At 55.5% G+C, this 12,080-nt stretch overlaps 1 protein-coding gene across 2 annotated transcripts; it reads right to left on the bottom strand.

Annotated features, from left to right (window-relative positions):
- Positions 1-1,442: 1,442 nt before the first annotated feature.
- CXCR5 (C-X-C motif chemokine receptor 5) lies at positions 1,443-10,882 on the bottom strand. 2 transcript variants are annotated; one of them, XM_032427735.1, is made up of 3 exons: positions 10,826-10,882; positions 5,668-5,676; positions 1,443-2,510 (listed from the first exon to the last, which is right to left on the bottom strand). In XM_032427735.1, the coding sequence occupies exons 1-3, from the start codon at positions 10,880-10,882 to the stop codon at positions 1,443-1,445; spliced, it is 1,134 nt and encodes a 377-aa protein (XP_032283626.1). The 2 variants fall into 2 exon arrangements, with proteins under 2 accessions (XP_032283626.1, XP_032283627.1); XM_032427736.1 differs by lacking the exon at positions 5,668-5,676.
- Between the last annotated feature and the right edge of the window lie 1,198 nt (positions 10,883-12,080).

Raw genomic sequence — 12,080 nt, 5'->3', positions numbered from 1 at the left:
GGGGCTTTCCCAGTGTTCCACGGTAAGGAGACGGTCTCCCCCTCCTCCCCCGGGTCACAGCTCTGATTTCCACCATGGGGGCCGCCTAGGGGGCTTGGCTGGCTGCCCTTGAGGGGGACTGGGCCCCCCAGATGTGCCCTCAGCAAGGGCAGGGGTCCCGGACCTCCCACCCTAGCCAGAGCGGGGGCGGGAGAGCCCTCCCCGGGGAAGGTGGGCAGGCAGGCAGGCACGGAGTGGCTTCCTCTGGTTCCATCTGAGTGGTATCCTCTCAGGGGCAGGGCTCGGCTTCCTGGGGCTCGGGGACTTCCCTGCTTCTCACCCTGCCTGGCCTGAGGGGGATGCCTCGTGGCTCTTGCTGAGGCCCAGAGAGGTGGCAAGCTCTGGGTCTGGCCCGCAGGCAGGGGGCTGGATGAGATGACCCCCAGAGGCCCTTTCCAGTCTGTCATTCTTCTCTGGGGGTCTACATCTCTGTTCTGACTCTTGGCGAAGTGCTCCCTCTGTATGACTGGGGCCCCTCTGCTGCCCGAGTTTCTCCTGGTTGTGTGGCTTGCAGAGAGGGGGGCAGGAAGGAACAGTCTGCCTCCTTCCTTATCAGTGCTCAGACCTACCAGAGCTCTAGACCCGACTGCCCCTGGCCCATACTGGGACCTCTCCGCCCTGGGCAGAGGAGACAGCTGGCTTTGGTCTCTCCTTGTCCCTCCTTGAGGCTGAGGAAGGAGAATCTTTTCTTTCAGTGGCTTTCCTCTGCTGGAAGAACTTTCCTTAGTTCTTCCCTAGGACGCTGGCTGATCTCTGAGGGTGCCTGGAGTCTGCCCTCAGTCCGCAGACCTCCCAGGGCCTGGTGCCACTCTGGTCAGAGCCGGGAGCAGCTTCCCGGATTGGGTCAGTCGGAGTTTCCTGCTCGGTCAAGATGTAGGGCTGGTAGCCTGGCAGGATGTCTGTGTTTGTTAGGGACCGAGATGTTAAGGCCGCATTCTTTTGCCAGCTGGCCTTCCCTCAGCCTTGACCTCCACCTCTCCCCTGGTGCTCAGTCTCTAGCTTCTTTCGGCAGGAGGGGTGAGAGGACAGGTGGGTAGTTGTGGAGGCCTGTGGTCCATAAGATGACGGAGTGCATTCTGGGAGGGGACTGACTTTCCCAATTGGCAGGGGCAGAAGTAAAAGTTGTTTCTTGCGCTTCCAACGGTGAAGATGAAAGAAGGGGATACAGATGGGCACAGGCATCCTTTGCTTTGCCTCCCGGCTGCTTCCCTTCCCTGGATTGCAGCTTAGCCCCGGGGGCTGGAAGAAGAGCAGGCAGGAATGTCCTGGAAAGAGGGCGTGGCTCTAGCTGCCCCGAATGAGGGTATCGGCCAAGGCGAGCTCTTAGGATCCCAGCTCCTGCTGGAAGGGGTTCCAGCGACACCGCATCCCCCAAGGAAAGCAGAAACAGAGGGGGCTGGGACCTAGAAGGTGGTGAGGGAAGTGGCATTCTCTGACTCAGAGAGACTGCTCTTGCGCCAAGTAGGGAACAACTGGCAAAGGGACGCCGGGCCGGCACAGCCCAGCTTGGTCAGAAGGCGCGACAGGTCGCTCCGGAACTTCACGCCTGCGAAAGTGTAGAGCATGGGATTGAGACAGCAGTGCGCCAGGCCCAGGAACTCACTCATGGTGATGGCCACGGAGAGGTAGCCGTTCAGCTCGCAGCCGTAGCCCACGGTCTTCAGCCTCGCCAGGGTGTCCAGGAAGATGACGATGTGGTAGGGTGACCAACAGAGGAAGAAGACGCTCGTCACCAGGATGGCCACCCTGACCGCCTTCTGCCTCTGCGGGCGCCGCTGGGCCTGGCGCAGCCGGTGCACCACGCCGATGTAGCACCAGCCCATCACCAGCATGGGCAGCAGGAAGCCCCCGACGTGGTAGAGGAAGCGGGAGGTGAACCAGGCCTTGGTTTCGGCCTGGCTCTCCTGGGAGAAGGTACAGCGCGGCAGCGAGTCGTTGTGGTGGGGCTGGCTGACTTTGGCGAAGAGGATCTCCGGCAAGGCGAAGCAGCAGCCCGCCAGCCAGATGGCGGCACAGGTGATGTGGACGGACAGCAGGCGGCGGTGGCGGTAGGCGTGGACGGCGTGCACGATGGCCAGGTAGCGGTCCACGGCGATGCAGGCCAGGAGCAGGCTGCTGCAGTAGAAGTTGATCTTGTGCAGAGCGATCACAGCTTTGCAGAGGAAAGTGCCCAGGAGCCAGCCCACAGAGCCCTCGACCACGGCGAAGGGCAGGATGCAGACCAGCAGGAGGTCGGCCACGGCCAGGTGGAACAGGAAGGTCTCGGTGGAGCTACGCGTGTGCCGGTGTCGCTCCAGGATCACCAGCACCAGGATGTTGCCCATCATACCCAGGAGGAAGATGAAGCCGTAGGCCACCGGCATGAACACAGCCTTGAAGGAGGTCAGGAGGGGCCCCTCGACCGTGGAGCAGAGGTGATTTTCCACCGTGGGGCTCTCGGTGCTGTCACTGTAGTTGCCGAGTTCCCTGTACTGCGAGGGCGGGGAGACAGCAGGGCGGGGGGCTGAGGACCCGTCTCTGCCCCTCACACAGGGACCCTGACTCCCCTGTCCCCCCACCCCCCCATGCCGCTTTTGTCCCTGTGCTCCCAGTACGTCCCACCGACCAAATCCCAATCCCCCCTTGGGTGTCCACGAACCAATCACTTTGCCTTTTCCCACTTCAGTTTTGGTCTGTAAAAGGGACTAATGCCTTGCAGGGTCCTGACGAAGATGGAAGGAGACACATGGCGTATAGAGTGGGGAGAGGCTTCTCTGAAGGGCCACGCACCTGTAAGTTACTCTGTTTAGGTGTCCTCCTAAACACGGAAGGCTGTGGGCCCCCGGGCTGGAATCAGAGCTTCAGTTTGGGGAATGGATCTGGTTGGGGCAGGGAGCCATGTGGTCCCGTTCTGAACAGAGCAGTGGGCACTAAAGCCTAAGATCCTGCTGAGGGGGTGGCTGCTGGGGTGGCCCCCCGGCTTCCTCTTGGGGTGTCTCCCTATTCCTAAATGTCTTCATTATCCCTGAAATGGTAGTAACAGCCTCCTGGTTTGTTTAATGTGCGCAACGAGCTCGGGTATGGGATATTCCTATCCTACCCATGTGTCTTGCTAACGGTCGGGTGCCTTTGAACCCACGTCCATCCACCTCCAGAGCCCATCCTTCCACCACTACGCAGTTTCGTCTGGGGTTCCCTCCCTGCTACTTCCCATCACCGGCCGCCTCCCTCCTCTGCTTCCTTCCCTGCCTCAGAAGCAAGTGAGGAAGGGGTGGCGCTCTTCCAAGAGAAGGTGCTATGCCCACTTTGTCTCCGGAAGCTCCTCCTCCTCAGCCTCCTCCTCCTCCTCCCCGCCCCGCCCCTCGCCACCGGCGCTCAGGTTGTTTACCCAGCTAACCACAAAGGAAGACATGGTATCTGTTTTCATACCTTTCACTCACAGCTGTCCCTCTGCACCTGCTCCTCCTCACTTCCCAGCCCCGCTCTCCCCCTCCACCCTCCACCAGACCCCTCCCCACGGTTTCAAAACCAATTATAACCAACTTCTGTGGGTTGAAAAAGACACTTGTATAAATGATGAGCCCCAGGGAGGGAGAGGATGGGAAAGGATACTCTGCACAGAAGCTCTAGCTGGTCTCACGCTGCCCTTCTTCCAGGAGAACGAGGGGCTTGCACAAACAGGGGGGTGGTTGCATTGCCACCCAGGGACCCCGGTTGCGGGTTACACATTCACTCTCAGTGGGCAGACCCATTCTCCAGCCTGTGTCTTTCCTTCTGGTCCCAGGGACAAGTGGGTGTCGGAGAAGGGGGTGGGGGTTACATTTGTGCGATGACCCAGCCATCTGCCTCCCCCACCCCAGCGTCCCTCCACCATAGCCTCAGTCCAGCCCTCCTTCACCCTACTGCCCAGGACTACCGTCTCTCCATGGCCCCATTCCAGCAACTTCTCCACCTTTGTCCATCCCCTACACACAGGAGGGATTTTCTGTGATGGTCCCAGATCCCATCAGTGTCCTGCGTAAAGTCCTTCATTGGTTCCCCATTACCTGTAAGCACGGGTTTTCTTCTCATCTTTACCCCCACCCACCCACCCAATTTCACATTTAATAGCAAAGCCAATTACAAGAAGAAGTTGTGCGATAAAATTAATCAATAGAAGATTGGAGTAAGCCAATCCCAGCACATTCACGCAATAGAATACAATGCAGTTCACAGAAAGAAAGGTTTGTCTGCATGTTGTCTTAGGGAAAGAAGGTTAACACACAGCGCTGCATTTCAGACCCGATTGCGGGGCACTCCACACAGCACGATCCCCTGGACTCTCTTCGCAGGGTTTCCTGGGGCCTCGGCTCCTCTCCTTGCCTTCAAACCAGACTTCTCCACTCTTGTCTCCTGTGGTGTTTCACACCTAAGCTCTTGTTTAAGAAAAACAACTCGGCTTTCATTTGAAAACCATGGACTGGCAGGGTGAGGTCTGCACTCCCCTACGGGGGGCTTGAAATGTCTACGAGATAGCCCCCTGACTTTTCAAACCTCATCTTCTACTTTATTGCTTTAGGCACCCTGTCCTCCAGGGTCATCATTCTACTGGCTGCCTGCCCCCAACACCCCAATGCACCCTTGTCTCGGAATCTTTGCTCCAACTCTGCCTTGTGCAGAGCACTCCTTTCTCCCCGTGATTGCCTGGCTAATGTCTACGCTTCCTTCAAGGTCCCACTCAGCCCCACCCCCCCACCTCCCTCCTAGCTTGGGAGGAGATTCTCACAGTCTGCGGGGTCTGCGAGTCTTTATTACGGCACTGGGCCTTGCCATGTGCATTTCCTCACTAGATGGCGAGCTCCTGAAGGCTAGCCCTTTGTGTCCCCCTGACAAGGCCATGTGTTTCACGCATGACAGACATGCAACAGATGCGTGCCCAGCAGCTCTGAGGGCAGGTTCCCAGAGACGCCAGACGCCCTTGTATTCTGACACCTTAGGCAAGTCCCTCTCTGGGCCCCTGCGGAGACTCAGACACTCCTTTCCCCCTTCTTTGGTTCCTGCCTCCTCCCAATGCCCTTGACAGCCTAGAGCCTGTCTGGGGTTCTCTCACCATATTGGGAGCGATGTCCAATACCGTCGTTTGACTCATGTTGGAATTCAGCAGGAGGTAAATGGGGAAACAGTGAGATGAGTAGTCTCCATGTGGAGCAAAGCAATTCAGACCCAGGGTGAAGAGATGCAGGGGCCGGGTGCCGTCAGTGGGGCTGGACTCCACCTGCCTCTGGGAGGAGTCTGGCTGTCCCACTGTGTGGAGGGCTTAGGTACCGCCAGCCCATCTGGCCCCGAAGGCCCTTTATGAGAGCCACTCAGGTCCTGACCCTCTAAACCATCCAGGCTGATTGGTTTATCGCTCATTTAAAGTCAGCACAGTGGGATATGCCCCCAGGACCCTTGAAGCCCCATCGCCTGAGAACCCAGCTTTAGAAGACGGTTGAGGGGGAACGATCTTTCCCTCCTTGCCAAGACATATTTGTTTGGCAAAGCGCTCAGGCAGGGAGGGGGACACGGGAGGAAGCTGGTTTCAGGGGTGCCGGGAGCTGTGAGTACGTCTCAGCAGGAGGTGTCAAACAGACATTTTGGGGGCCTGGGAGTGGTACATGTCAAAGCCACTTCCCATACCTAGGGGGTCAGTCACTCCACCCCTCCCCAGCCCGTGGAGGGAGGGAGTGAAGCAAGGTTAGTTCTGCTCTGGTGGGAAGTGGAGGGATCATGAATCCTCTATAGCGTGGGGAGTGGGGCGCAAAAGGGACCCCTCCAAGACTCGTACCCACAGGGAGCTCAGTGCCGACGATCTGGCCGAGTGCTTACTCATTCTTTGACATCAAAAGCCTCAGGGGCCCAAGGCCCTCATGCACACACCTGCTCTGATGGCACCCAGTATAGACACAGCCACGTGCCCAGGTCGAGTCACGACAGCATGCGGCCTAGGCAGGTACCCAGCAGAGAAGAGCATGCACAGAAGCCAGGGACTCGTTACCCAAAGAAAGCAAGCAAACACGAGTGGGATGCAGCTGAGCGCTGAGCCAGGAATCTAGGTGGAAGATTGCTGTGAGCACTGGGGATAGGGCAGGAGAAGGAGAACATTCCGGGTCCCGGTATTGAGGAGGAGAGAGGATGGGCGGGGGGCGGGGGACCAGGGCCTCACAGGCCTGCACTGGCCAGTGGGAAGACCAGCAAACCGGGTTCCGTGTGAGCAGGTGGGACGGGGCTGACAGGGGCATTCCTCGGGGGCCTGCCCTGGACTCCCTCCTCTTCGATCCTCTCCACCCCATCTCGGGTGACACGGCTGGGGAGCACTCCACAATGCAGAGTTCTCCACAGCCTGGAACTAGAGGCCCAAACTGACCAGATGGAATTGGTAGGGAACAACGGAGAGACCGAGACCAGCGTTTAAAATTTCAACCATCTGGGGACAAGTTAGGGAAGACCTGGCTTACCGACAGTTGATGAGAAAAAGACCTGAGAATGTGTTGATCGCCAGCTTCAGATGAGTCACAGGGTGACGTGGCTACTGTCACCCTACCCTAGGTGAACAGAAACCTGTAGGTGGGCAGCTGACACCACCCCGGTTTGTTTGGTCTGGACAAGGGTGACCAGTTTGCTGAGGGGTCTGGAAATCCCCACCCTGGGAGGAAGTTTTCAGGTCCTGGCGCGAGGAGTCTAGGCAGAAGAAGACTGGAGTCCAAGAGAGCTGCCTTCTTTGAGGACTAGAAGAGCTACCGTGGGCAAGAGGGCAGGACGGCTTACCGGGAAGCCCTAGAGGGCAGACTGGGAGGAATGGGCAGAGGTTGGGGCACGGGGTGTTTCCATCAAAGGAGAAAGAACCTTCTCCCAGGCAGAACTCTCCAACAGGGGGTTGGGGGGCCGCTGGGAGGAAGAGGAATGTCTGAGCTCAGGTGTGTGGCGAGGGATTCCTGCCCTGGACAGGAGGCTGGGCCCTGCCCTCAAATGCCCCTCACGCACAGCTCCCAGATGCTCCGATTCTCTGGCGGTCACGCTCTGCCCAGGGCTGAGCAGGTTCTCAGCATGAAATTCATCGAGCTCAGCACCTGCGTGGGAGCTTTGTTTCCCTAGCTCATCTGTGGCGTAGCCAGAGAATGCCCCAGACTGACCTTGCGGCTCAGCCGCCAGGAGAAGGCAGGGCTGCTGAGTGTGGAGCTCATCCAGCCAGAACCCCAGGACTCCAGGGGCCTGAGTCATCCTGGCTGTAGGAGGCCTCTGCACACAGATGCAGGTCGTTGCTCTGGCCATAGGGAGCACACGCAGGCTCCAGCTCCTTTCAGGTCCCTGTCTGGACATTCCCAACCAAGAGTCAGGAGCTGTGAATGGGGCCAGCCGGGCAGGCTCTCCTTCCAGCCCTCAGGGGCTTGAGGGGGGAGGGCATCTGGAGGATTGAGACTGGGCTAAGGGCGCAAATGGGGGTCTGTGTCCGTAACCCCACTCTTCCTTTTGAGGGTCCACACTCCCAAAAGACCGTCTGAGACTCCGGCTTGCCACTTGTCACATCACCCCCTTGCTCCCCCTCCCCCCTTCAGGAGCGAACCTACTTGAAATATTTCGTCCTGTCATTCCTGAAAGACTACTCAGTCTTGTCTCTTGATTCTCAGCACCTTATCCACGGCCACTTTTTATGACATTCTGCCAGAGGGATGGGATCTGTGTCCTTAAGGAAGGCAAGAATTCCTGATGGACACTGTGGTCTATACGCCCGAGCCCAGATTCACCTCAACACTGACCTCTCCCCAGGCTGGCCCTGGGTCTCTCCCTCATCTCTCACCCCTCAGGTCACCCCCCAGTTGGGGCCTTCTCCCCTGGGATGCCTCTGGGACTTTTCACCTATTTTGAGGGAGGCTCCTTCCCTCCCCCGAGGCATAGCCCAGAAACGGCCTGGTTTTAGTTCCTCTTCCTTACCCCTTCTTGATGAAATGAGATGGTGATGCTCTGATCACAGTGAAATGGTTTTGGGGGATCATCACTGAGGAGGAGTTAGGGGGAGCCAGGTCCTGGGACCGGACCAGATTTGCCCTGCTCTCCAGCAGCTTCCTTTCCAGGCTCGTGTGTAGGGTGGGCCTGGAGGTGCCGTTTCTGCCCAGCCCCTGTAGGTACCCCAGCCCAGGCCCCAGTGCTGTCAAGACGGGGCTCGGCACTCCCAGATCAAGGTTCCTGTGGACAGAGACTTTTCTAGGTCTGCCTAGATCTGCCTTCCTAGCAGGATGGGTCCCTGGTATGCCCACCCCAGGGACCTGGCTCCTTATTCCTTGTGCTTAGCCATCTAGAGTTTTTGTTTGGATCCTCCACTCATGGGAATTAGCAGCTCATCTTTTAAAAATGGGCATTTTAAGTGGCTAGAGTTGATCTTAGAATTCAGGAGGTGGAAGGGAAGACAGGATGACCAACACTTGACTATGACCAAGGGCCCTCAGTTCTTAACCTAACGTTAGAGTGTAAAACCCTGTCTTCTAGGAAAGTGAACCAATACTTGGTTTGGACAAGGACAGAAAGGGGATAGGAAGTAAAAAAGCATAGAAGCGAGACTAACTTCAGAGAGAAATGGGCTAAGACTTTTAATACATCACAAGTCAATAAATACGTATTGAGAAGCTACTACGTGCAAGACCTTTCTTATACTCTGCCATCCTAGGGCCTCTGTTCCACAAGACACTGTTGAGGCCGCTATTAAAACTGCGCCCAGCCCTGCTCTGAGTGAGTGGGGTGGAGGGAGAGGGTCTGTGCTCCTGAGGGGGCAACAGCCCCGGAGAGAGAGCATGTACAGGGAGCAAGGGAGAGCAAGATGAGGCATGGGGAGCTGGTGGAAGAAGAACTCCAGAGCCTGGATCGTCCTAGGACTCCTGGGCTCCCGACTAGACTCTGATCAAGGGAGGTCGGGCGTGCTGGCATGACTGGCCCAAGACCACTTATGTGCGTTGTGACATGCAACAAGTAGCCAAGTCTGTCTCCCTGGGCTGCCGGTTTTCTTTCATATATGGGACATGCCCTGTTGTCCCCTGCCCTCTGCCACCACCTGTCTCTAGTAGGTCACGCAGCGGAGTGAGGCATGCAGTTAGGGGAAACTCTTGAGATTTCTCAGAAGCCAGGACCGGCCAGGTCTTGGGTTGGTTATGATGTTATCCAACTGGGTCAGGGCTCGTGGTCAGCTCGAAGCTGTGGGCAGAAGAAAACACCCACTAACCTAATCAGGTGAGGTCAGGGGCCAGGACGGGGAGCCAAGGTGGGCTCGTGGTGCCTTGTCAGGGCGGTGGAGTTTTAGTCTGGTCTAGGGTATTGCCCAGACTCTGTGATTACTCTCAGGGTCAACTTCATGGGCACATGACCCTACACTTAGAAGAGCTCCATGCTTGGTTTAGTGCTCTGCTGTTGCTATCTTGAAATTCTTAATAATTTTTGAAGAAGGGGCCCTGCATTTTCATTTTGCGTTGGGTCCCACAGGTGAGGCAGCAGGTCTGATTAGACGGATGGTTCTGGCTCTGCTTTTATCTGGGGATTGGATCTGAAAGGCCGGACTATGGGTAATTAGCTCTTCCCCCCTCCTTCTCCCCTTGTTCTACTTAGAGTTCCAAGCTTTGGGATCTGGACAAGCGAGAGGCAGAATTTTCCAAGCAAGTCTGAGAACATGGTTGGTAGAGTTCTAGTAGAGACTCCAGCCGGTGGAGCTAGAAGGTGTTGGGGAACATCGCAGGGTGAGTTTAGGGTCAGGAGAGCTAGTGAGTATAGGAGAAAGGATTTGGATCCTTTATGATCCAGCCCAGAGTGCAGCTCAAAGAGAAGTCCTTTCCTTAGAAGTACCATTGGCCATGGGGAAAAAGGAGGAAAGGAGGAAAAAAGTTCCCAAAAGATCCTCATAAACAGCCCCCTCCTGCCTGTACACAGGAGACCCAGGGTTCTGTTGAGCTGTTCCCTACACACATCCTTTGGGAGCCTGGTCAACTGAACCACTCTGGTTCACAGGAGGGACTTGGGTGGGTGGCAGAGTGTGATGCTGGGGACCATTTTCTTAGCCCATCTAAAATACCTTATCTCTAGAGATTCCAGTCTTTTCAGGGGGTCACAACATGCTTTAAAAAATTCCTAGGATTAACACAGAGTTCTCCCACCAACTTGGCATCCCTGTGCCCCTGGACTCTGACCCAGTATGTGCTCCTCTTCCTTACTGACCACCTGCTCTCATGCTGCATTCCTTCAGCACATAATTATTGTCTAAGAGCTTCCAGTGAGTGGGTTTTTTTTTTCCTTTGTGGGTAGACTATAAGCTATTTGAGGGCCAGAACCAAAGCCTCAACTTCTCCATCCTACATAGAATGTAGTACCCCAATGATAGAATCGTAAAGCAAGAGATGAATAAATATACTGGAGCAATGCCAGGTTCCCAACAGTAAGAAAACCTCCTAAGTATTTTCCCATCTGGGCCCTTATTCCACCCTGAAGAGATAAGGAGAGGATCTTCTTTTGAAGAATGGAGAGGCAAAGTGACTCGTTCCAGGTCACGTAGCAAGTCAGGGAGGATGCAGACCGGAACCCATACTTCCAATTCCCCCGAAAGAATGTCTATTTCAAGCAACAGCTCTACTTATCTCCTTCCTCCATGGAATGAGAAAATACAGTCTTAAAAAGCAAGAACCATTGGGCCTGCCTCGATTCTGCCAATCCACAGTGGGAGGGGACTCCACAGCTAGCCCCTCTTCCCTGGGCCCTGGGCACAGAATATCTAGAATTCCAAGGAGGGCCTGGGCGACCAGCTGTCTCTACTCACCACATCTTCCAGGTTGTAGTTCATAAGGTCCATGTCCAGGGTTAGGGGGTAGTTCATGCTTGTAGCCGTATGTCAACCAGACTGGTCACTGACTGATGTTGAGAGGCTCTGTGATGCCTATAGAGAGGTGGCAGCCGTCAGCTGCAAATTTAAACAAATGAGCTGTGCACTCTCCTGGGCCTGTGTAACACCCGCTGTCTGCCTCGCAGCTCATCATTTTTTTTTTCCACTGGGTCTTTTCTGTTTTTTTTTTTTTTTTTTTTTTTTTGAAGAAAAAGGGAAAATCCCCACAGTATCAGTGCTAGTCAAGCATTTCAGCCTCTTTCCTGGCAATGGTTGTCTCAATGGGGCTTGTGACCGGTGTGAAGGCTGCCCCTGGCTTCTCCAACCTGCACCTCCCCAAAAGGGAGTCGTACCTTATAATGAAAACCACCACACCAGTTGGTGGGGCAACAAGGGAAACTCCGCATAGAAAGGGAACAGGAGGAGAGCCCTTCCAGGACCTCTTCTCCAAGCCACCTTCAAATCTTCACCTTTCTCACCACTAGGGAGACCGTTCATCCGGTTCACCCCAGACTGAAAGTCCCTTGTCCTGGGAAACCCCTCACTCCCAGACAAATGGGGACACTTGGTCACCCTACTTGCTACCATCCTTTTGCCCAGGCAGGGGCAAAACCCCTTCCCTTTCCAGCTCAAGTTCAGGAGAGAAAGGTTAGAAATTTTCAAAGGGAACAACACTAAAACATTACTGGAAGTCAAAAATGAAATTACCCAAATTACCAGCAGAAAAATATAAGTAGTCACAGAGTCATCTTCTGACTCAAAAAAGAATGATGTTCTAGCTACAAATGAACTTGGTTGGCACCTAATTATTAACATCAGAGACTACCCAGCTGGAGTAGAGTCTTATTCAGGAGGACCCCGAGGTTCAGAATGGGAGAGGAACATCCCCAGGACCCACAGCTAACCAGTGGCAGAGCTGGGCCTCAAAGCCAGCTTTCCTGACTGCATATTCAGTGTTTTCTCCACACCAGGCTGCCATTCCCACGGGCTCATGCAACCCTCTCCTTTCCCTCAACTCTATCCTCTCTGAGGACCCCTTCCTTTAAGAAGCCCCTTTGTAGGCATTGATCACTGTCCCTTCCATGTCCCCTCTCTGTGCCTTTTCTTCCAGGAGAGGGCATGGCCTCTCTTGGTCCACAACAACATAAAAATAATGACAGCACACCAGGGCACCCACACGGGACATGATGCT

Source organism: Phoca vitulina, unplaced genomic scaffold (genome assembly GCF_004348235.1).
Source record: "Phoca vitulina isolate PV1807 unplaced genomic scaffold, GSC_HSeal_1.0 scaffold38, whole genome shotgun sequence".
NCBI classification, from domain to species: domain Eukaryota; kingdom Metazoa; phylum Chordata; class Mammalia; order Carnivora; family Phocidae; genus Phoca; species Phoca vitulina.
Note: the sequence above shows the minus strand (reverse complement) of the source record. Positions and strands in the feature narration are given on the sequence as shown.